The sequence below is a fragment of the Mustelus asterias genome, chromosome 17 (genome assembly GCF_964213995.1).
Source record: "Mustelus asterias chromosome 17, sMusAst1.hap1.1, whole genome shotgun sequence".
NCBI lineage: Eukaryota > Metazoa > Chordata > Chondrichthyes > Carcharhiniformes > Triakidae > Mustelus > Mustelus asterias.
This window is the reverse complement of record NC_135817.1, coordinates 8,237,762-8,263,299: the sequence shown is the minus strand read 5'-3', so window position 1 is coordinate 8,263,299 and position 25,538 is coordinate 8,237,762. Positions and strand designations below refer to the sequence as shown.

Below are 25,538 nucleotides of genomic sequence, written 5' to 3'. Positions count from 1 at the left end.
GCAAAGGGGATCAAAGAATTTTAGGGAAAGGTGGATCAGGCTGTTGAGTTGGATAGTTAGGCAATGGTTATAATGAATTGTGGAACAGGCTCGAAGGGCTGCATAGCCTACTCCTGCTCCTATTTTCTGTGTTTCTATAAATGACAGTTAAACAGACCCACACCAGAAACAGATTAAAATTCAAATGTCATCATTGACTGTGTAGAATGTGGATGAGGCTCAATGTCAGTGTGAATCTTCTGAGGGAACAGAAGCTAGAAGATTGAGTGTATTGAATCTCGTGGGAGAATCTATTTTCAGCTCCCAATCTAAAATTGGGAAATTTGATCCATTTCACTTCCAATTTCCAATCTACTCACACATTCACACGGTCTATCTCTGATTCTCCTGTTCTTTGGCTTCTTTCCCTTTCTATCGACCAATTTCCATTATAAGCCCACTGGCTGTCACAGTTATCTTTATCACACTTCTTCACACCCAACTTCCTGTAGGGAGTGAATTCCATTCTTCAAGTTTCTCCACCGTTGCTGCATCTGATGATGCACCCTTCCATCCCTGTGCTTTTGAACCATCTTCCCTTATCCTCAACCAAGGATTCCCATTTCCCCCCATTCCATGATTGCCAGACCCCTTGATTGTTTCCATTCCATTTTCCACCCTTCTGCTCACCACTTGCCTGCCTTCCCAGAACCATGATGTGCTCCCCTTGAACTTACCTTCCACCCCACTAACCTCAACACCCAACAGACCATCCACCTCCATTTCAACCATGTCCAATATGATGCCACCACCAAATATACTAATCCACCCTTTCCCATTTCACTATTCCAAAGGGGCACGATTCCCTCCTGGCCCTTTGGCAGCCACCCCCAGCCCCCGCTATGCTCTTCCCATGGCACCTTAACATGCAAATGCAGGAAATGCAATACCTTTCACTTTTTCTGATTGTCCAAAGTCTCAAACATTTGTATTTCTTTTTAGTGTACTGTATTTGCTGTTCACAGTAAGAGTTTTAACAACACCAGGTTAAAGTCCAACAGGTTTATTTGGTAGCAAATACCATTAGCTTTCGGAGCGCTGCTCCTTCGTCAGATGGAGTGGAAATGTGCTCTCAAACAGGGCACAGACACAAAATCAAGTTGCAGAATACTGATTAGAATGCGAATCCCTACAGCCAACCAGATCTTAAAGATACAGACAATGTGGGTGGAGGGAGCATGAAGCACAGGTTAAAGAGATGTGTATTGTCTCCAGACAGGACAGCCCGCAAGTCCAGGAGGCAAGCTGTGGGGGTTACTGATAATGTGACATAAATCCAACATCCCGGTTTAGGCCGTCCTCATGTGTGCGGAACTTGGCTATCAGTTTCTGCTCAGCGACTCTGCGCTGTCGTGTGTCATGAAGGCCGCCTTGGAGAACGATTACCTGAAGATCAGAGCTGAATGCCAGTGACTGCTGAAGTGCTCCCCCACCAGGAAGAGAACAGTCTTGCCTGGTGATTGTCGAGCGGTGTTCATTCATCCGTTGTTGCAGCATCTGCATGGTTTCCTCAATGTACCATGCCTCGGGACATTGTTTCCTGCAGCGTATCAGGTAGACAACGTTGGCCGAGTTGCAAGAGTAGGTACCGTGTACCTGGTAGATGGTGTTCTCACGTGAGATGATGGCATCTGTGTCGATGATCTGGCACGTCTTGCAGAGGTTGCTGTGGCAGGGCTGTGTGGTGTCGTGGTCACTGTTCTCCTGAAGGCTGGGTAGTTTGCTGCGGACAATGGTCTGTTTGAGGTTGCGTGGTTGTTTGAAGGCAAGAAGTGGGGGTGTGGGGATGGCCTTGGCGAGATGTTCGTCTTCATCAATGACATGTTGAAAACTCCGGAGGAGATGCCGGAGCTTCTCTGCTCCTGGGAAGTACCGGATGACGAAGGGTACTCTGTCCACCGTGTCCCGTGTTTGTCTTCTGAGGAGGTCAGTGCGGTTTTTCGCTGTGGCGCGTTGGAACTGTTGATCAATGAGTCGAGCGCCATATCCTGTTCTTATGAGGGCATCTTTCAGCGTCTGGAGGTGCCTGTTGCGATCCTCCTCATCCGAGCAGATCCTGTGTATACGGAGGGCTTGTCCGTAGGGGATGGCTTCTTTAATGTGTTTAGGGTGGAAACTGGAGAAGTGGAGCATCGCGAGGTTATCCGTGGGCTTGCGGTACAGTGAGGTGCTGAGGTGACCGTCCTTAATGGAGATGCGTGTGTCCAAGAATGCAACCGATTCCGGAGAGTAGTCCATGGTGAGTCTGATGGTGGGATGGAACTTGTTGATGTCATCATATAGTTGTTTCAGTGATTGCTTACCATGACTCCAAAGGAAGAAAATGTCATCGATGTATCTAGTGTATAGCATCAGTTGAAGGTCCTGTGCGGTGAAGAAGTCTTGTTCGAACCTGTGCATGAAGATGTTGTCATATTGAGGTGTGAATTTGGTCCCCATGGCTGTTCCGTGTGTCTGGATGAAGAACTGGTTGTTGAAGGTGAAGACATTGTGGTCCAGGATGAAGCGGATGAGTTGTAAAATTGCATCTGGAAACTGGCAGTTGACGGCGTTGAGTACTGAGGCCGTTGCAGCAATGCCATCATCGTGGGGGATGCTGGCGTAAAGTGCCGAGACATCCATTGTGACGAGGAGTTCTCCTGGTTCAACGGTTCCATGTGCGTTGAGTTTCTGTAGGAAGTCTGTAGTGTCGCGACAAAAGCTGGAGGTTCTTTGTACAATGGGTTTCAAGATGCCCTCGACATAGCCGGAGAGGTTCTCGCACAGGGTCCCATTGCCCAATACGATGGGATGGCCGGGTGTGTTTGCCTTGTGTATCTTCGGGAGGCAGTAGAGATCTTCAACGCGAGGAGTACGTGGGATGAGAGCACGGAGGGTGCTTTGAAGGTCCGGATCAAAGGTCTTGATCAGAGTGTTGAGTTGATGGGTGTGTTCTTTGGTCAGATCCGTGAGTAATTGTCTGTAGTGTTCCTGATTGTTCAGTTGTCGGTACACTTCTTTGCAGTAATCCGTCCTGTTCAGTATGACGATGGCCCCTCCTTTGTCTGCTGGTTTGATGACAATGTTGCGGTTGGTCTTGAGAGCGTGGATGGTGTTGCGTTGTGCTTGGGTGATGTTCGGTGCTGTCTTGTGAGTGCGGCTGATGAATTTGGTGTTGACGCACCTCCTGATGGCTTGGGCATACTTGTCAAGTCAAGGGCAGCGGCCTTCTGGAGGAATCCAATTCGACTCTTTCCTCTTCGGTTGCAGTGTGGATCTCTCTGTCGGCTGTTCCGGTTCATTGGCTGTCTCATTGTGTTCGCTGTTGGCCTCTTGGGGTTTGTGGAAGAACTCCCGCAGCCTCATTCGCCTGATGAATTCCTCTGTGTCCGCTGCGAGACTGATGGGGTCTATTTTGGTGGTGGGGCAAACGTTGAGCCCTCGGCTGAGAACTTCGATTTCATCTGGCTGAAGTGTGTAGTCCGATAAGTTGACAATGGACTTTCCTGCAGTGGTACTGTTTTCTACTGTGGTACCGGGGGAGGCTTGGTTGCTGCTGGTGGTGATGCCGAGTTTCTCAAGTTTCCTGTTCTTGGTGTGCATGTAGATGGTGTCGTTCCTTTGTCTCGTCTGCTTGGCAGAGTTTCGCAGCTGGTCTGTGTCCTGAGTGCAAGTTGAGAATATGGTGTATGAGGTGATTGAGGAATGTGAGAGCCTCCATCAGCTCATACACCAGCTCTACAGCAAACGCCGCAGCCTGGAAACCAAGATAAAATCCATATTCTCAACTTGCGCTCAGGACGCAGACCAGCTGCCAAGCAGACGAGGCATGCACACCAAGAACAGGAAACTTGAGAAACTCGGCATCACCACCAGCAGCAACCAAGCCTCCCCGGTACCACAGTAGAAAACAGTACCACTGCAGGGAAGTCCATTGTCAACTTGTCAGACTACACACTTCAGCCAGATGAAATCGAAGTTCTCAGCCGAGGGCTCAACTTTTGCCCCACCACCAAAATAGACCCCATCAGTCTCGCAGCGGACACAGAGGAATTCATCAGGCGAATGAGGCTGCGGGAGTTCTTCCATCAACCCCAAGAGGCCAACAGCGAACACAATGAGACAGCCAATGAACCGGAACAGCCGACAAAGAGATCCACACTGCAACCGAAGAGGAAAGAGTCGAATTGGACTCCTCCGGAAGGCTGCTGCCCTCGACTTGACATGTATGCCCAAGCCATCAGGAGGTGCGTCAACACCAAATTCATCAGCCGCACTCACAAGACAGCACCGAACATCACCCAAGCGCAACGCCATCCACGCTCTCAAGACCAACCGCAACATTGTCATCAAACCAGCAGACAAAGGAGGGCCATCGTCATACTGAACAGAATGGATTACTGCAAAGAAGTGTACCGACAACTGAACAATCAGGAACACTACAGACAATTACTCACGGATCTGACCAAAGAACACACCCATCAACTCAACACTCTGATCAAGACCTTTGATCTGGACCTTCAAAGCACCCTCCATGCTCTCATCCCACGTACTCCCGACGTTGGAGATCTCTACTGCCTCCCAAAGATACACAAGGCAAACACATCCGGCCATCCCATCGTATCGGGCAATGGGACCCTGTGCGAGAACCTCTCCGGCTATGTCGAGGGCATCTTGAAACCCATTGTACAAAGAAGCCCCAGCTTTTGTCACGACACTACGGACTTCCTACAGAAACTCAACGCACATGGAGCCGTTGAACCAGGAGCACTCCTCGTCACAATGGATGTCTCGGCACTTTACACCAGCATCCCCCACGATGATGGCATTGCTGCAACGGCCTCAGTACTCAACGCCGTCAACTGCCAGTTTCCAGATGCAATTTTACAACTCATCCGCTTCATCCTGGACCACAATGTCTTCACCTTCAACAACCAGTTCTTCATCCAGACACACGGAACAGCCATGGGGACCAAATTCACACCTCAATATGACAACATCTTCATGCACAGGTTCGAACAAGACTTCTTCACCGCACAGGACCTTCAACCGATGCTATACACTAGATACATTGATGACATTTTCTTCCTTTGGAGTCATGGTGAGCAATCACTGAAACAACTATATGATGACATCAACAAGTTCCATCCCACCATCAGACTCACCATGGACTACTCTCCGGAATCGGTTGCATTCTTGGACACACGCATCTCCATTAAGGATGGTCACCTCAGCACCTCACTGTACTGCAAGCCCACGGATAACCTCACGATGCTCCACTTCTCCAGCTTCCACCCTTAACACGTTAAAGAAGCCATCCCCTACGGACAAGCCCTCCGTATACACAGGATCTGCTCGGATGAGGAGGATCGCAACAGACACCTCCAGACGCTGAAAGATGCCCTCATAAGAACAGGATATGGCGCTTGACTCATCGATCAACAGTTCCGACGCGCCACAGCAAAAAAACGCACTGACCTCCTCAGAATACAAACACGGGACACGGTGGACAGTGTACACTTCGTCGTCCAGTACTTCCCCAGAGCGGAGAAGCTACGGCATCTCCTCCGGAGCCTTCAACATGTCATTGATGAAGACGAACATCTCGCCAAGGCCAACCCCACACCCCCACTTCTTGCCTTCAAACAACCGCGCAACCTCAAACAGACCATTGTCCGCAGCAAACTACCCAGTCTTCAGGAGAACAGTGATCACGACACCACACAACCCTGCCACAGCAACCTCTGCAAGACATGCCGGATCATCGACACGGATGCCATCATCTCACATGAGAACACCATCTACCAGGTACACGGTACCTACTCTTGCAACTCGGCCAACGTTGTCTACCTGATACGCTGCAGGAAAGAATGTCCCGAGGCATGGTACATTGGGGAAACCATGCAGACGCTACAACAACGGATGAATGAACACCGCTCGACAATCACCAGGCAAGACTGTTCTCTTCCTGGTGGGGGAGCACTTCAGCGGTCACGGGCATTCAGCCTCTGATCTTCAGGTAAGCATTCTCCAAGGCGGCCTTCACGACACACGACAGCGCAGAGTCGCTGAGCAGAAACTGATAGCCAAGTTCCACACACATGAGGACGGCCTAAACCGGGATATTGGATTTATGTCATATTATCAGTAACCCCCACAGCTTGCCTCCTGGACTTGCGGGCTGTCCTGTCTGGAGACATACACATCTCTTTAACCTGTGCTTAATGCTCCCTCCACCCACATTGTCTGTATCTTTAAGATCTGGTTGGCTGTAGGGATTCGCATTCTAATCAGTATTCTGCAACTTGATTTTGTGTCTGTGCCCTGTTTGAGAGCACATTTCCACTTCATCTGACGAAGGAGCAGCGCTCCAAAAGCTAATGATATTTGCTACCAAATAAACCTGTTGGACTTTAACCTGGTGTTGTTAAAACTCTTACTGTGTTCACCCCAGTCCAACGCCGGCATCTCCACATCTTTGCTGTACACAAGCAGTGCCCTCTATAACTGAGGAATCCAAACACAGATTGGGTAACAGCTTTACGGAACACCCCTGCTCAATCCACAAGCATAACCCCAGACTTCCAGTCACCTTTCATTTTAATTTTCCATCTTATTCCCACTCTGACCTCTCTGTTCTTGTTCTCCAAAACTATTCCAATGAAGCTCAACATAAGCTCAAGCAACAGCACCTCATCTTTTGATCAGGTATTTTACAACCTTTCATCATTCAGTTCAGCAATTTCAGGTCATAACCACTGCTCTTTTTTATTTTTGGACAGCAGTTGTTGGTGGTGATTCTGCTAATCCCATTTACACTTCCCTATCTTTTAATTCTTTCCCTGTGCCATTACCAAATCCTTTCAACTTGCAACATTGTCCATTTAGTCATTTAATCTCTCCTCCTAACACTCTATCACAGATATCAACTGCCAGCATCAACTGCTCCCAGTGCTCTCGTTGCCAGTGCTCTCGTGTTAGTGATGCTCTAGGCACCAGTGCTCTCAGTGGCAGTGCTGTTCTTGGTGCCAATGCACTCGGTACCAATGGTGCTCTTGGTGTCAGTGGTGCTCTAGGCGCCAGTGCTTGAGGTGCCAGTGTTATTGGTGTCAGTGCTCACAGTGTTAGGGCTGCTCATGGTACAAGTGCTCTAGTGTCAGATCTGCTATCGGTGCCAGTGCTCTTGGTGCCCGGTGCCAATGCTCCTAGTATCAGGGCTGCTCTCAATGCCAGTGCTCGGTGTCAGGACCACTCTCGGTGCCGGGGCTGCCAATGCTCTGGGTACAAGTGCTCCCAGTGTCAGGACTGCTCTCGGTGCCAGTGCTGACAGTGCTGGAGTGGGCGGTGCCAGTTCTCTCAGTATCCGGACTGCTCTTGGTGAAAGTGCTCTCACTGCCAGTGCCTGATGCCAGTGCTCTCAGTGCCAGTGCTCCCAGTACCAGTGCTCTTGGTGTCAGTGCTCAATGTCAGGACTGCTCTTGGTGCCAGTGCTCACAGTGTCAATGTTCTCAGTGCCAGTGCTCTCAGTGCTGGGGCTGCTCTGGGTTACAGTGCTCTCCGTGTCTGGACTGCTCACAGTGCCAATGCTCCTGGTATCAGTGCTCTCAGTGCCAGTGCTCTCTGTGCTGGGGCTGCTGTCAGTGCCAGTGCTCTGGCTGTCAGTGCTCTGGGTGCCAGGACTGCTCTCGATGCCAGTTCTCTGTGCTCTTGGTGCCACTGCTCTGTGCCAGTGCTCTGGATGGCAGGACTGCTCCCGGTACCAGTGCCTTGGGTGCCAGTGCTCTGGGTGTCAGGACTGTTCCCAGTGCCAGTGCACTGGGTGCCAGTGCTCCAGGTGTCAGGACTGCCCCTGGTGCCAGTGCTCTGTATGTCAGGACTGCCCCTGGTGCCAGTGCTCTGGGTGCCGGTGTGAGTGCCAGGATGGCTCTGTGCCAGTACACTGGGTGCCAGGACTGCTCTGGGTGCCAGTGTTGCCAGTGCTCTGGGTGCCAGCATTCCTGGTGCTAGTGCTCTCTGGGTGCCAGTGTTCTTGGTGCCAGTGTTCCCAATGCTCTCTGGGTGCCAGTGTTCCCAATGCCAGTGCTCTCTGGGTGCCAGTGTTCCCAGTGCCAGTGCTCTGGGTGCCAGCATTCCTGGTGCCAGTGCTCTCTGGGTGCCAGTGTTCCCGGTGCCAGTGCTCTCTGGGTGCAGTGGGCGGTGTCGGTGCCGGGACTGTTTCCGGGTGAGGCTCTGGCCCGGAACACAATGGCGGAGGGCGCTGAGCAGCGGGGCCGGGAGCGGCTGAGTGTTTGGGACCGCGGCCCGGAGCCCAGCGCCCCGCTCACCGACACCCAGCGCCAGAGTGTGGCCGAGCTCCGGGCCGCCGCCGACAACACGCCCTTACCGGCCGAGGTGAGTGTGCAGCGGCCCTGGGGCGCCGCCAAGGCCCTGTACCGGAGCCGGGCCGTCTCCCGGCCCGCGGGGGTGGGGGAAACCGGCGCCGCCTCTCTCTCTCCTCCCCGGCCGGGAGGCGCTGCCCCGGGCCTCGGCTTCCAACTCCCAGGTGCCGGTGCCACGTAGCCGGAGCTGGGGGCGGGGAGAGGGAGCTGTGGAGAGATAATAAACCCAGAACCACAATAAATACCCCAGCTGCCCCAGTGTTAAATACCTCCTTCACTACTTCACCCCTAACTACACCCAGTGCCCCCCCCCTCACTGCCCAAAACCTTGACCAGTGCCCCTCGCAGCCCTGCAAACCCCTGTGGGTCCCTTCCAGAAGGGAATAGGAACTGGTGGGAGGTTTTTTAAAAATTGATGGTACAAGCTTTCACATTTTGTCTGCTAATGCATGCCTGTCAAACCATTGCTTGGATTGGAACAGAACTGGTAGAAAATAATCATTCTATCTTCCTAATGGATTAGTGGATGGTAAAGGGATTGTGTGACCGATGGATTGGATTTAGAACATGTTGCGTATAAAGGGAATTAATATTGTGCCTTCCACTACCTCATGATACCCAAAAGCACATCACAGCCAATAAAGTTCTGAACTGTTGTAATGGAAGAAATGTGGCAGCTTAAGTTGCTCACAGCTCGGTCCCACAACCAGCTAGTTCATTATGGTGATTCTGACCGAGACAAATATTGGCCAGGTCACTGAAAATTCCCTACTCTTTGCACAATTGCCATGGGTTATTTTGAAAGGGTAGCCGGAGTTTTGTATTTCACTTGAAAGCTGGCATCTCAGACAGTGCGGGGCACTCTCTTATTGCTGCACTGGAGTGCCAGTTTAGATTCTGTGCAGCGGAGTAGTAATAGAGGATTGGAGTAGTTTTCTGCAGGAATCCAAGGTGGCACCAACCTATAGTTTTGTTGTTGGACAAATTCACTTGGATTGGAGTTGTGGGATTGACAAAGTATACTAATGTTAAATTGGAAGTGATTTGGTTTCTCGCTATCTGGAGCAGCATCTGAATTCCCTCCTCCTGATGTTATGTGTCTCTTCCTTATCTTGCCAGTTCTTGTTCTATACATGCAGAGTTTTCACCAGGATTCAAGGCATTAGCTACAGCTCCATGCCTGAATGAGGAGCTGGGTTGCAGTCTCAATCTCGGAAACAAGCACATAATCCAGACCTGAACTGCGTGTACACTACAGAGGGAACTGTGCACTGCAGAGGGAATACTAAGGAAGTGCTGCACTATCAGAGGTGCCGTGTAAACTGAAACACCATTTTCCCTCTCTGGTGGAGGTCAAAGATCCCCTGGCACTATTTTGAAAAATAACTTTCTCCCCCAGTATCTAGGTTAATATTTATCTCTTGACCAACAACGCTAAAATGGTCACCATCACACGGATGTGGGTCCTTACTGTGTGAAAATTGACTGTACCAAGCTTTGCTGTAATTTTCAAAAGCAATTCTAGTAAAGACTGTAAGAGTTGCACCTTCCCAAATCACAGAATTGTTATGGTGCAGAAGGAAGCTATTTGGCCCATTGTGTCTGCACCATCTCTCCAAATGAGCATCATGACTTGGTGCCATTCCCCTGTCTTTTCCCCGTACCCCTGCACATTGATTCTATCCAAGTTTTCATCTAATGTCCTCTTGGATGCCTCGATTCAGCCTGACTCCACCAAACTTTGAGACAGTGCATTTCAGACCCCAACCACTCGCTGTGTGAAAAAGTTTTTTCTCACATCACATTTGCTTCTTTTGCAAATCACTTTAAATATGTGTCCTCTTGTTCTTGGTCCTTTTGTGAGCGGGAACAATTTCTCCCTATCGACTGCATTCAGTCGTCTGCTGATTTTGAAAATCTGCACTTAACCTTCTCTCCAAGGAGAACAGTCCTAACCTCTCCAACTTATTCTCTTAACTGAAGTTTCTGATCCCTGGAACCATTCTTCTAAACCTCTTCTGCACTCTCTCTAGTCTGTTGTAGATGGATTTTTAAAGGCAGAATTAGTTCATCATTGCTGCTAACTACCCTCATTGACCTTAAATGAGTAACTTTACATTTGTCGAATGTCAGATTTCTCCGTTATGATAAATTCCATATATCTTTTTTATTTTGAAGTTTGTTTGATGTTTTATTTTCCACCATAATCTCATAGATATGCCCCAATTTATTTTGCCATCTATAAAGATACAAAATTAAAAGAAGAGGGATTCAGTCATTTTTACTTCCTGGGTTTGCTGTCTGTGAGAATACCTCATTGTGATTGGCTGCTTACCCTACAAGCTGACATCACTGTTGCTGCACAGCTGAAAACACCATTGACTTGGTGCTAGAAACAATGTGACATGGGAAGTGAAACTCCCTTTCACAGAGATGGCTAGGTCTTTGTGGATAGCTTCCTGAGGGCCATTGCTTTGCAAAATCCAGCCCATTTAACAAAAACCCATTGACCCAGTAATTTAAACTGAGAGTTACTTTATCTCAGATCAGTTGGGCTTTCAGATTTTCAATGTTTTATCACTCATTGTTGGAACTTAGATGAGTTTGTTGTTGAGCCCACCCTAGGGGAGGTGATGGCCTCGTGGTATTATTGCTGGACTATTAATCCCGAAACTCAGCTAATGTTCTGGGGACCCAGGTTCAAATCCTGATGGAATTTGAATTCAATAAAACATCTGGAATTAAGAATCTACTGAACACCATGAAACCGTTGTCAATTGTTGGAAAAACCCATTTGGTTCATTAATGTCCTTTAAGGAAGAAAGTCTGCCGTCCTTACGTGGTCTTACCTATACGTGACTCCAGAGCAATGTGGTTGACTATGAACTGTCCTCCAAGGGAACGAGGGATGGGCAATGAATGCTGGCCAGCCAGCGATGCTCATTTCCCATGAATGAATTAAAAAAAACCTTGGTGACCATAGCATCATCCGCCTCATGCCAGGCTCTGCAATCCCTCCCTAAGCTCCTCTTGCGCTCTACCTCTGAATAAAATTATATTTAAAATTCACTTCACCTAAAAAAAAAGTCTTTAAAAACCCCTCATAAACACCTCATCTGACACAGTGAAATGTGTTTATTGCATATTATTCAAAACTTTATTGGCAGGATAAAGTTTCACCACGTTTTGTATTCTGTCCATAAGGCAGGGGCAACCAAACCTTTCTTATCGGCAGTACAGGCATGTATCATGGAGCCTCAGACTCCATGTACAATGTTTCAATGCTCGTTCCCATCCATGTTGTATTTCTCAAGTCGCTGATGCTAATAGATCTTGGTGTTCTGATTCAGATTGATCTATCACAAGGTGCCAGTGTGTTTAGAAACATAGAAATTAGAAGCAGGAGTAGGCCATTCGGCCCTTCGAGCTCCGCCATTCATTTTGATCATGACTGATCATTGAATTCAATATCCTTATTCCCTCCTTCCCCTGCCCCATATCTCTTGATCCCTTTAGCTCCAAGAGCTATATCTAATTTCTTCTTGAAATCAGACAACATTTTGGCCTCAACTACATTCTGTGGTAATGAATTCCACACATTCACCATCCTCTGGGTGAAGAAAGTTCTCCTCACCTCAGTTCTAAAAGATTTACGCCTTATCCTCAAACTATGACCCCTAGTTCTGGACTCCCCCACCATTGGGAATGTTCTTTCTGAATCTACCCTGTCTAACCCTGTTAGAATTTTATAAGTTTCTACGAGATCCTCTCACTCTTCTAAACTCCAGTGAATATAATTTTAACCGACTTAATCTCTCCTTATATGACAGATCTGCCATCCCAGGAATCAACTTGGTAAACCTTCACTGTACTCCCTCTATAGCAAGGACATCCTTCCTCAGATAAGGACACCCAAACTGCACACAGTACTCCAGGTGTGGCCTCACCAATGCCTTATACAATTGCAGAAAAACATCCCTATACTCAAATACTCTTGCCATGAAAGCCAGCAAACCATTTGCCGCCTTTATTGCCTGCTGTACCTGCATGCTTACTTTCAGCGACTGGTGCATGAGGACACCAAGGTCTCACTGAGCATTCACCTCTCTCAATTTACACCCATTCAAGTAATAATCTGTCTTCCTATTATTGCTACTAAAGTGGATAACCTCACATTTATCCACATTATACTGTATCTGCCATGCAGATGCCCACACACTCAGCCTGTCCAAATTACACTGAAGCATCTCTGCATCCTCCTCACAGATCACCCTCTCACCCAACTTTATATCATCTGCAAATTTGTAGACATTACATTCAGTTCTTCCTTCCAAATCATTAATATATAATGTGAAAAGTTGTGCAAAACCCCACTAGTCACTGAATATCAACAAGAAAAGGACTCATTCATGCCAACTCTTTACTCTTTGCTTCCTTTCTGCTAACCAGCTTTCTATTCATCTCAAGACATTACCTGCAATCCCACGTGCTTTAACTTTACATAGTAGTCTGTTATGTGAGACCTTGTCGAAAGCCTTCTGAAAGTCTAAATAAACCACATTCACTGAATCTCCTCAGTCAACTCTACTAGTTATATCCTCAAAACTTCCAATAGATTCGTCAAGCATGATTTCCTTTTTGTAAATCCATGCTGACTTTGTCTGATTATACTACTGCCTTCCAAATGCTGAATTATGAAATCCTTGATAATAGACTCTTGCAACTTCCCCAGTACTGACATTAGTCTCACTGGTATATAGTTCCCTGTTTTCTCTCTACCTCCCTTTTCGAATAGCGGGCTTGCATTAGCTACCCTCCAATCTGTAGGAACCAGTCCAGAATCCAAAGAATTTTGGAAAATAACCACCAGTGGATCTATTATTTCCAGGGCCACTTCCTTAAATACTCTGGGATGAAGATTATCAGGATCTGGAGATTTATCCACCTTCAATCCCATCAATTTCCCCAAAACCATTTCTCTACTAATGCTGATTTCCTTCAGCTCCTGACTAAAACTTGTTTCTCTCAGAACTTCTGGTACATTATTCATGTCTTCCTTTGTGAAGACTAAAGCAAAGGATGAATTTAATTCCTTATTCCCTGTTATGAATTCTCCCGTTTCTGACTGTAAGGGGCCTACATTCGTTTTTATCAATCTTTTTCTCTTAAAACAAAAACAGCCTCTATTGGCACATGCAATTCAAACAGGGCAACTAACCACAACTTACATTTATCTGGTGCATTTAATGTATTAAAACATTCCCAGGCACTTGGCTGGAGCATCAGGAGGAATGGGGCTGATCTTGCCTGGTTCCACTCTTTCTTATCAAGTTGTAGCCAGAGAATCCGCAATGATGTTGCCTCCTGTATATTCAAGACTCAGATCAATAAATTCTTGTAAGGAAGTCAAGGGATGTAGAGTTCAAGTAAGAAAGTAGAATTGATGTAGAATATCAGTGGTGTCCTTATCACTGTTACTGCTTATATGCAGTTACCTTCAGGATCTGTGTCATTGGCCCCTTCCTGTTTCTCATCAACATGCTACACTGAGGCGGCATGGTGGCACAGTGGTTAGCACTGCTGCCTCACAGCGCCAGGGACTTGGGTTCAATTCCAGCCTCGGGTCACTGTCTGTGTGGAGTTTGCGCATTCTCCCCATGTCCGGGTGCTCCAGTTTCCTCCCATAGTCCAAAGATGTGCGGGTTAGGTTGATTGGCCATGCTAAATTGACCCAAGTGTCGAGGATTAGCAGGGTAAATGTGTGGGGTTACGGGAATAAGGCCTTGGGAATGTGGTCGGTGCAGAGTCGATGGGCCAAATGGGCACCTTCTGCGCTGTAAAGATTCTATGACCTTAGTGACACTCTCCAAAGGCATAATATTTTTCCAAAAGTATAATGGTGATATTCAGTTGTGGCAAGTTTGAAGTCCCTTTAGACTGCTTGTCCAGTAGTTCAAGGCTGACTTCATTGTGGTAGCCATGATGATTTTATTTAACTATAATGAGAATGAATACAATGATGAATAATATTTGTATTCATTATTATGATTTAGGGGGTTAGAAGGTGTGGCCCTTGCCTTATCCACCTACCCGCATGCCTATGCACATGCTTACCTGCTGTGTTTTGATTTATTATTGTCACATGTATTGGTATACAGTGAAAAGTATTGTCTCTCGTGCGCTGTACAGCCAAAGCATACTGTTCATAGAGAAGGAAAGGAGAGAGTGCTGAATGTAGTGTTACAGTCATAGCTACGGTGTAGAGAAAGATCAACTTAGTGCAAGCCATGAATGCTGGTCTACATCTTGGCCTTTCTTTACTGAGAAGGACTCTACGACATACCCAAGAAAACAAAACTGGAAAAATCCATCCATCCACCCATAGGCATGACAAGCTCTAAAATAAAACAGAAAATGCAGGAAAAGTTCAGCAAGTCTGGCAGCATCAGTGGAGAGAGAAATACCAAGTTAACTTTCCGAGTCAGTGACCTTAGATCTCCCTTATCTGCTTTTCGACTTGCACAAACTTTTCTGTTTTCACTGTTGATGATGCAACCGATTAACCTTGAAAACAACAATGCGTTCTAACAAATTTAAACCCGAGGTTTAAGCACCACTCTTCCTAATTCTAACAGGAGGAGAAACAGAAGCAATTAAACTATAGACTAGCGATCTTAATATTCATCTGCAATCTCGCAAAGTTTAACCCTAAATAATAAGAAAAGGAGATTAGATTTGATTCTGCCCCAACAAATAACCCGAGTTCACAGCTCTTTCCACAGTTACCTCAAGAGTTAAGAATATCCCTGTAGTCAGCTTCTGTTCTTGCCCCTCTCGGGCAATAACAGTTTGTTTTTGCAGTGGGAAGGATATTTGATTGTACATCTTTCCGAGAGTCTGAAGGCAGTGGATTTTAAAGAACTGCTTTGCAAGAAAGCTGAGCGTTATTTAACTTTTGAAATGCCTAATTGCTATAAATATCCTCCACCTCCATTGACTTGTGACCCTATTGCTGCCTTTGTGTTGTTGACCTGCTGGACTGACATCCAGTCTTAGAACATAGAACAGTACAGCACAGAACAGGCCCTTCGGCCCACGATGTTGTGCCGAGCTTTGTCTGAAACCCAGATCAAGCTATTTCCTCCCTATCATCCCGAAGTACTCCATGTGCCATATATAGTCATAATATTAGTCTTGAATGAGTTGAAATTTTCCTAAGTTAAATATTGAGAAGATTAAAGTCATTGCGATGCCCCCCCCCCCCCCCCCCCCCCCTCCCCACGTCCCATCCAAGCCATTCCCTGATTTGTTCCACCTCCCCGCTCGCCTCGGACTGAGCCTAACTCTTTGTTCTATAGCCTCCAAGATCTTTGAATAGCTACCACTCTGGCCTCTGATCCGTCACTAAGTTCTCTGACTCTTCACCACTCTTGCCTCCTTTAAGACCATCCTTAACACCTACCTCTTCAACCAAACATTCAATCACCTGCCTTAATGTCTCGGTGTCAGTTTTCAGTGAAGCACCTGGGGATGTATTACTATAGTAAAGGTGCTACATAAATGCAACCTCTTGATGATTTTGTAAGGAGATTAGTCACCAATTGAGCATGTCTTCCTGTAACCTTATGTAGCACCTAATAAGGTAGGATGCCGAGATTCCTTTTCCGCAAATCTGTTGAGCATGGGAGACTTGCTCTTCCTGTGAGGTGGCGTTGGTGGAAGAGACTTTGAATATTTTAAGGTGGGTGGGTAGATTCTTGATAAGCAAGAGGGTGATAGGTTATCGGGGGTAGGCGGGATGCATTTCTGAGGTTACTATCAGATCAGCCATGATCTTATTAAATGGCAGAGCAGGCTCAAGGGGCTGAATGGCCTATTACTGCTCCTTGTTCGTATGTTGAGTTGGCATTGCTGTCAGTTTTAGCTCCTTTGCATTCAAATATCGAAAATGTCATCAAGGCTGTTCTGCTCAACTTCAGTGAAACCAATATCTAGTTTGATAATTAGTGTCATGTGACCACCGCGCACACGCACGCAGACACAGCCATTACGTTTATCCGGATAAAAGTAAATTACTGCAGATGCTGGAATCTGAAACCAAAAGAGAAAATGCTGCAAAATCTCAGCAGGTCCGGCAGCATCTGTAAGGAGAGAAAAGAGCTGAAGTTTCGAGTCCAGATGACCCTTTGTCAAAGCTAAAAGGCATAGAAAGTGGGAGATATTTATACTGCAGGGTGAGGGAATGAAATATGAGTCATAGCCACAAAAACCAGGGGAAAAGGCTGCTAATGGCAGTCCACACAGAGAATAAAAGCTGTGAATGGCCAAACGGCAGAGAAGCTGACCTATCCACCATCACTGCTTTCTATTTCTCTCTGTGTTGGACAAGGTATTTACCAAGACTCGCTTCCTTTCCTGCAGCATATGAGGTAGACAATATTGGCCAAGTTGCATGAGTATGTATCGTGTGGATGGTGTTCTCATGTGAGATGATGGCATCCGTGTCGATGATCCGGCACGTCTTGCAGAGGTTGCTGTGGCAGGGTTGTGTGGTGTCGTGGTCGCTGTTCTCCTGAAGGCTGGGTAGTTTGTTGTGAATGTTTGAGCTTGCGCGGTTGTTTGAAGGCAAGTAGTGGGGGTGTGGGGATGGCCTTGGCCTTGTTCGTCTTCATCGATGACATGTTGAAGGCTCCAAAGAAGATGTCTGTATCTGTAAAGACTTGATTGCCTGTAAAGACTCGCATTCCAAACATTATCTTGCAATTGAGTCTTTGTCTATTAATGCCATGTTTGTGAACCCAACTCTCCACTCACCTGAGGAAGGAGCAGTGCTCCAAAAGCTCATGATTCCAAATAAACCTGTTGGACTTTAACCTGGTGTTGTGAGACTTCTTACAGTGTTTATCTGGATAGCATCATGCTGCGGGACTCTCATAGCCACCTTAACAAAGGTCCAAAGTTCAACTCGGGTGGAGGGTGAGCGGGGATTGAGGCGTGATGAAGACTGAGTGAGGGGGGGGGGGGGGGGCAACATGGAAGGAGGGCAGTGCAAGGAATGGGGGAAAGGGTGAGGGCTCACGATGGCAGGGTGAGGGGGTAAGAAGGTGGATGAAGAGGAGGAACAATGGAAGGCAGAGGGAAGACCAAAGGGAGAGAAGCTCGGCCTTGACAAGGCTGGATAAAAAGCTCTCAAACAAGAGGGTCAAAGGAGTAGCACAATGTTTACTGGATGAGGATGCACAAAGACTCCAGAGGCGATGGGGAGGGGTCCAAGTGGGGCATGGGTGCCTCGGTGATGGTCTTGGGGAGAGGGTAGTTTCATCGAGGAACAGATGTCTTCTTAAGGCTGCTAACCTTTCCCTCTGGGTTGCTGATATCCTGCACGGTCTGGTGAAGACAGCTGGGCTGGAGAGAGTGATATGAGTGCGCTGGACTGGCGTTTAAATATGGAGCCGGGACCTTTGAACCTGCCAGCTGACAGTGGGTGGACGAATCAGCTGCCAGCCTGCCAGGAGAGCCGGAAGGGATCTCGCCTGTGAATAAATAATGAGGCTCTAAGCGCAGAATCCTGCCATTCTGGGTGGCACAGTGGTTAGCACTGCTGCTTCACAGCGCCAGGGACTGGGGTTCGATTCCCGGCTTGGGTCACTGTCTGTGTGGAGTTTGCATGTTCTCCCATGTCTGCGTGGGTTTTCTGCGTGGGTTTCCTCCGGGTGCTCCAGTTTCCTCCCACAGTCTGAAAGACGTGCTGGTTAGGGGCATTGACCCGAACAGGCGCCGGGCTGTGGTGACTAGGGGAATTTCACAGTAACTTCATTGCAGTGTTAATGTAAGCCTTATTTGTGACTAATAAACTTTACATTCTGGCCAGCATTGCACTTTGTCTCAAAATGGGAGAATTCGGCCCTGTAAGTGGGCCAAAAACATTGTCCCTTTCCTGGATAAGGGATGGGAGCTATTTAGTTTTGACTGATGGAAAATTAATGGCACAGTTTTCACTGCACTGTGGTAGCTGGTGACAGTTCATGGTGAAAATGCTGCTTTCCGAGTCACTTGCTCAACTGCAGGCTGTGTTGCTGATTTCAATGATTCAGTTTCTAGTTCAAAGTCAACTCAAGAAATAAGTATTACTAGAATGATGATAAATTGCGAATACTAAATAAGCAATAGCTAATGTATGTATGATCATTGCAGTAGTCATAGAGTCATAGAGATTTACAGCACGGAAACCGGCCCTTCGGCCCAACTTGTCCATGCCGCCCTTTTTAAAAAAAATCCCTAAGCTAATCCCAATTGCCCACATTTGGCCCATATCCCTCTATACCCATCGTACCCATGTAACTATCTAAATGCTTTTTAAAAGATAAAATTGTACCCGCCTCTACTACTACCTCTGGCAGCTTGTTCCAGACACTCACCACCCTCTGTGTGAAAGAATTGTCCCTCTGGACACTTTTGTATCTCTCCCCTCTCACCTTAAACCTATGCCCTCTAGTTTTAGACTCCCCTACCTTTGGGAAAAGATATTGACTATCTACCTTGTCTATGCCCCTCATTATTTGATAGACCTCTATAAGGTCACACCTCAGCCTCCTACGCTCCAGAGAAAAAAGTCCCAGTCTATTCAGCCTCTCCTTAATCCATCAAGTCCCGGTAACATCCTAGTAAATCTTTTCTGCACTCTTTCTAGTTCAATAATATCCTTTCTATACTAGGGTGACCAGAATTGCACACAGTATTCCAAATGTGGCCTTACCAATGCCTTGTATAACTTTAACAAGACATCCCAACTCCTGTATTCAATGTTCTGACCGATGAAACCAAGCGTGCCGAATGCCTTCTTCACCATTCTGTCCACCTGCGACTCCACTTTCAAGGAGCTATGAACATGTACCCCTAGATCTCTTTGTTCACCTTTGTTTTTAGTCACATGGAAGATGAGGCAGCATTCATTAGCCGCTTTTGGTTACCTTGGGGCTATTGAGAGGCAACTAGGTAGAATCATAAAATCCTACAGTGCAGAAGGAAGCCATGTGGCCCACGAGTTTGCACCGACCACAATCCCATCCAGGCCCTATCCCCACAACCCTAACCAGTCCCTCTGACATTTAGAGGCAATTTAGCATGGCCAATCCACCGAACCAGCACATCTTTCAGACTGTGGGAGGAAACCAGAGCACCTGGAGTAAACGCACGCAGACACAGTGGAGAAAGTGCAAACTCCACACAGACAGTAACCCAAGCCGGGAATTGAACTCGGGTCCCTGGCGCTGTGAGGCAGCAGTGCTTGCCACCGTGCTACCCCTCACTACCATAGTGTGAAGGTAGTGTGAAGCTTTCCTCTAAAGTAGGGTCTGTACAATAATCCAGCAGTTTTTATGGTATTTTTGGGTGTTGTTCAATAAATATCCAGATTCTGTCAAACTCTTGCCATGGTGGGATTTGAACTCAACCTTTGGGTGCTAGTCCACTACCAGACCTATTCAACTACTGTACCTCTAGCTTACTACATATGTATTAAACCATCTCTGTGTTTCCAACAGCTTCCAATTGAGGACCTTTGCAGCCTGGCATCACGATCCATCATTGTTCCTCTCTCAGCTGCAGTTCCTGAGTCTACTGAGGATATTCTTCTCAAAGGCTTTACTGCCTTAGACATGGAAAATGAGAAAATCGAAACAGCACAGCAGGTACTTACAGGCTCTTATAGGCAGAATTGACGTACTTATTGTGAAGATGTGAAAAAGTTAAACTTTGAATAATTGTCTTTTTTGTTTTAACAGAGTAGAAGGGGAACCATTTTCTATGGTTCTAAGGCCTAAAATATGTACATTAAATGTGGGAGCATAATTTAAAATGAAAGGATCATTTCTAGCATAATGAAAGATATTCAGTGCTGTTAAATGGCACTTTCATAGTTTCACATCAGTTTCATAGATTCTCACTGATCCTCCCATGCAAATATCTTCAGTTATATTTCTGGGATTCTGTGGCCTAGATTTTCTTTTTCAAATAAATGGGTTAACACAAGCATCCCGTAACCCTTACAAGAGACTCTAGATCTATCCTCATTTATTTAAATCAGTCAGTCAATTTTATGAAGAAAATTTGAAAAGCTTCTTGGTGTTTGGCATAAAAAATTGGCAAAAACAGTTTTGCTTCATATGTTCAGGCCAATTGACACATGTTCCAGTCCAGTTAGTAGCTATGCCACGTGGAGTCGGATGCCTTCTGTCTTGTGTGGTGGTGGCACTGACCTGTACCAGTAATGTAGGAGCCACACTGTGAAATCTCCATGCAAACTTGAGTAGATTAGCTATTGCTGAGGCGAGGGAGAGGGATGGCCTCGGTGGCTAAAGAACAGAGATTGTGGTAGCGACCAAAGATGGCTCTGGTCATCTCCGTATTGGAGGACATTTCTGCTTGTCCAGACATTGTGACAAATCAGAGACAGTAGAGAGGTCAAGAGAGAGATGGTAGTGAGGGAGAGATGGGTGTCAACAGCATCGTGGAACCTGAGGTGCTTTTGGATGATGTCAGTGGTGGACAGCATGTAGATGAGAGGTGGAGGGGACCAAGGAAAGACCCTTGGGAACTCCAGAGTTAATGATGCGGGAATGGGAGGTGAAGCCAATGTGAAAGATTCTGTGTAAGAAGTTTAACAACACCAGGTTAAAGTCCAACAGGTTTATTTGGTAGCAAAAGCCACACAAGCTACCAAATAAACCTGTTGGACTTTAACCTGGTGTTGTCAAACTTCTTACTGTGTTTACTCCAGTCCAACGCTGGCATCTCCACATAAAGATTCTGTGGCTATGACGAGATAGAAGGGATCCAGCAAGCCTTTTATGCTACATGAGCTGGTCGGCACTGAATTCAAAGTTTAACATCAGTCCACGATACACTTTCCTTTCTGTTAACAGTGTCATGGAAGCTTATGGAACAGAAGGCGGCCATTGGACGCATTGTGTGTTAGCTCTCTGAAGACATTGTTTATTTAGTTGCTTTATGTACACCCTTTAATTGCAAGATTTCCAACTAGAACCTTTGTGGAAGACATTACTAATCACCCCAGTAGCTGAATAAATGAGCTTGTTTTTCCTCTTTCCTGCAGTTCTATTCCTGGTTCTTCAAGATACAGACCCAGATGGATCAAGATGAAGGAACGAAATACAGGTACCTCTTCCTAACCATTGTAGCATTGGGAAATATACTGGCTGTGTATAAGTATTGATCACAGGGTGATACAGTGATTCTTCTGTCTTTTCATGAAAGAGCAATTCACTTTATATTTCTTCAGATTTTTCATTGCACCACCCCGCCCTCAGTCAGAGATTAGGAATCCACTGGTGCAGCATACTGGGACTCCACACTATTAAGACCATATGATGAAGGAGCAGAAGTAAGCCATTTGGCCATTCAATGAGATCATGATTGATCTGATATGATAATCCTCAACTTCACTTTCCCGCCTTATCCCCATAGCCCTTGATTCCCTTCCCTATTATAACTCTGTCTATCTCAGCCTTGAACATACTTAACGATCCAGCCTCTACAGTCCCCTCCCGTAAAGAATTCCACACATTCACTACCCTCTGAGAGAAGAAATTCCTCCTAATCTGTCTTAAATGGGCGACCCCTTACTCTCGAGATGATGCCCTCTGGTTTAGGTTCCCCCATATCTCAGCATCTAACCTGCCAAGCCCCCGGAGAATCCTATATGTTGAGTGAAGTCACCTTTCATTCTTCTAAGCTCCAATGAGTGCAGGCTCAACCTATTCAACATCTCCTCATAAGAAAATCCCTCCATACCCGGGATCAACCTAGTGAACTTTCTCTGGACTGCCTCCAATGCCAGTATCTCTTTCCTTAGATAAGGGGACCAAAACTGTTCAGTTTGCAGTTCCAGGTGTGTTCTGACTGTTGTGCTATCCATTTTGCTTTTTCATTGCAAGTCTAGTTGATAATTCAGAAGGATTTTTTGGGGGTTTGAATGATTTGGTTATTCAATAACTTGAATTAAACAATCCAAGTATCAATACAACAAAATAGGACCTTAGCGTAAAAATAACATTGCTTTCCCACCAGAATTAAGTGACTTTGAATTAAAGGGAATAGACCTCACTATATATTTCATAAGTTAGAAAGCAGTAAAAGCCTTTTGGCTGCAGTGTTACATTGAAACAGTGGTGTTTTTTAATTGCAGACTGTGTCAGGAGCTTAAAAGGGAGCACTCCTTTTAAACAGTGTTTGAACGAAGACCAGTATAAACTGACTGCTGTGAATAATGGTCTGGATAGTGTTCTTGTACCCTGGGGTGTTAGGCTGGGATGAAAGTCTCTTTTCTCTCTCTGATAAGACTTTGAAGTAAAACTTAGAAGTAGGGTAGTAGGTCCATGGTTCCTGGTTCAAATGAGTGCACAAGTACAAAACTACTTGTGATCTGTTACTAATTGCCTTAGAGTGAGCACAAGGTGAGTTGGTGTGGGGAATGGTCATGTCACGTTAATGAATTAGAGGTTACCCAGTTATGGTAAGGCATGTTATTGGGAGAGTAGAGGGAATGTACCGTGCCTGATATGGAACTGCTTTATGGGGAAATGTCTCTTTTCCCCAGCACTGATATCCTTCATCTTGAGCACAGAACTTGTCCATATGTGGCAGAGAAATGAAAGTGTGCGCTCAGTAGAATGAATTAAAGTACAGAAGATGTGTTGCGTGTGAGCAGGGCCATCAAACTGTGATCCTTCATTTTGTGGGTAGGTTCTGTATTTCATAGGTTCGTTTTCCTGTACTATCGATTGGGTATTGCTGACTCTCTAATATATAGTCACTGCAGATTATGTAGATTAGAGTGTAACATGTTTTTTGTTTGCTCCTTGTTTTAGAGAAATGAGGGATTATCTGTATGGCTTTCAGGAGCAGTGCGATGCGATACTGAATGATGTCAACACAGCCTTGCTACACTTGGAGTCTCTGCAAAAGCAATACCTGTTTGTATCCACCAAGACAGGCACACTACATGAGGCTTGTGAGCAACTCCTGCGGGAACAGGTAGGAAAGCATTGTTATTAAAAGAGTTTGGTCTGTGGAGTAATTAGAACATAGAACAGTACAGCACAGAACAGGCCCTTTGGCCCACGTTGTTGTGCCAAGCTTTGTCTGAAACCAAGATCAAGCTATTTCCTCCCTATCATCCCGAAGTACTCCATGTGTTGTTTTTTGCATGTAGCAATTAAATGGTGTGTGGAACACGTATTTGTGACGTGTTATTGGGCTGTGCAATTGTAATGTCAAGTGTCCCCAAGTTAGACAATAGAGGGTAGAACCAATGGATGTTTTCGATGGGATGGAGAAAAGTGAAGAATTGGGCTAACATGTGGGGAAGGACATTTTTAAGAGTAAAAAGGTACAGTCGTCATAGTCCTAGATGACCATTGGCTGCTCTCCCCTTTGAGGGGGAGAGCTGACTGTTGGTGATTTTAACCGGAGGGTCACTCACCTCAGGTGAGGGGCAAGGTTGAGAAGGCGGGGCCTCCATGAATAACCTCAGCCAGTACGCGAATTGAACCTGCACTGTTGGCGCCGCTCTGCATCACCAACCAGGCGTCCAGCCAACTGAGCGACCCGACTCCCCATTTAGAGCATATTCCACCCACATCCCCTGAATTTGTAACTTGTTTTTTTCAGGGCTCCGTTGTGATGTGACGTGAAGCTGCATGTCCCATTAGCTAACAAGACATTGTCGATACAGAGGGGAAAATGCTTTGTATTCCTGTTGAGCTCTTCCTCTGATGTTAGTAAACAATGGGAAAAGTTAATAAACTTTGAGGGTGGCATCAATGCAGAACCTTTGATGGAAGGAAGTTGCTACTGTATTCCCAGGGATAAGATTTTGATTCTATGCTGACCAAAACACACATTCCACACTGGCCCTGTGCTCCTGACAGGGTGGCCCTATTTACACTTATTTATTGGTTTATTCAGTTTCTGGTTTGTGGGGTTGGTTATAGGTTTGTAGAGACTTCTCTGCAGTGCCTTACCTCATGGGTGGATAATTCTTGACTCAGCACCGACAATCTGTTAGCATTAGCAACTTGGGATTCACGCATGTTAATGGGAATGCCCGTTTAAACTGTGTTTGTAGCCCTGAAATAGCATTGAAAGCTTTGGATGTGACGGCTGGGCTTCCAGTGAAAGACACTTTTTTCAAATGTTAAAAAAGAGTTTTGTTGCTGAAAAGAATTAACTGTCTTTACACGGGGAGTCCGAATTCTGCTGTAATGTATATATATTTTTTCCCTCAACAGTCCGAGCTGGTAGACCTCGCTGAGAGTATTCAGCAGAAGCTTTCATATTTCAACGAATTAGAAAACATAAACACGGTATGTGTCGCTGATGCGTGATCTGTTTAAAGTTTCATTGTGAAGTCTATTCTATATTGTCTTGTCCTCCTTGATGCTGAATTTGTGAAAACACCACCTGACGTTCAAAATCTTATTGTTTGCTGGTCTCCAGTTGTAAGGACTATTTACCGGTTGGTGCACAGAGATCCAGCACTGACTGGTGCTTTCCAGGACGAGTGCTGGAATTACCAACCCTGTTTCCTTCTTGAAGCTCCAAGTGTCTAAATCTTCCTGCAGTACTGAACCATTTACTAATTTTATAACACAGGGGCACAGTAACCTAGTTATTATGATGCTGGACAAATTATCCAGGCGTCATCGTAAGATGGAATTTCACCCTGTCAAATGTTGGAATTGAATTCAGCCAATCCTCTTTCTGTGGGCTAGAACAAAAAAAAGAATGCTGATTGCCAGAGAGAAGAATCTTCCCTTTCTTGTTTCCCACCCCCACTCCCCCTCCCCCGACCAAGCCCCACCAATCTGGGGGTGGCGATTCTCCCAAAAAAATGTAAGTGCCGAATTCGCATAAAAACTAGAGTAACTTCCACCGATTTTTTTTTTTGGCGTGATTTTCAGAATGAATCTCCCACACTTTAAGCACTGCAGAGTGACCTAGTGAGATTCACACTGAAAATCAGTGGGCAGGGCCTATTCCCGCTGGAGAGGCCCACAGCATAGCGCTGAGCGGATCACTGTGCATGCGCCAACCTGTCAGCGCCACAATCAGCGCATGCGT

General features: G+C 46.2%; 2 protein-coding genes across 3 annotated transcripts in view; both read left to right on the top strand.

Moving 5' to 3' along the window:
* Positions 1-25,538, top strand: part of gtf2f2a (general transcription factor IIF, polypeptide 2a) — a 315,225-nt gene that overhangs the window by 141,796 nt on the left and 147,891 nt on the right. The window lies entirely within an intron of this gene.
* cog3 (component of oligomeric golgi complex 3) overlaps positions 8,207-25,538 on the top strand; it is a 61,744-nt gene continuing 44,412 nt past the window's right edge. The window contains exons 1-5 of one of the 2 annotated variants that reach the window (XM_078232251.1): positions 8,207-8,409; positions 19,940-20,086; positions 21,511-21,572; positions 23,285-23,450; positions 24,707-24,781. In XM_078232251.1, coding sequence (XP_078088377.1) covers positions 8,263-8,409; positions 19,940-20,086; positions 21,511-21,572; positions 23,285-23,450; positions 24,707-24,781 — 597 coding nt within the window. In that variant the 5' untranslated portion in view covers positions 8,207-8,262. Of the gene's footprint in view, positions 8,410-19,939; positions 20,087-21,510; positions 21,573-23,013; positions 23,156-23,284; positions 23,451-24,706; positions 24,782-25,538 lie in introns of those variants that run through there. The other variant, XM_078232252.1, reaches the window with a different exon arrangement.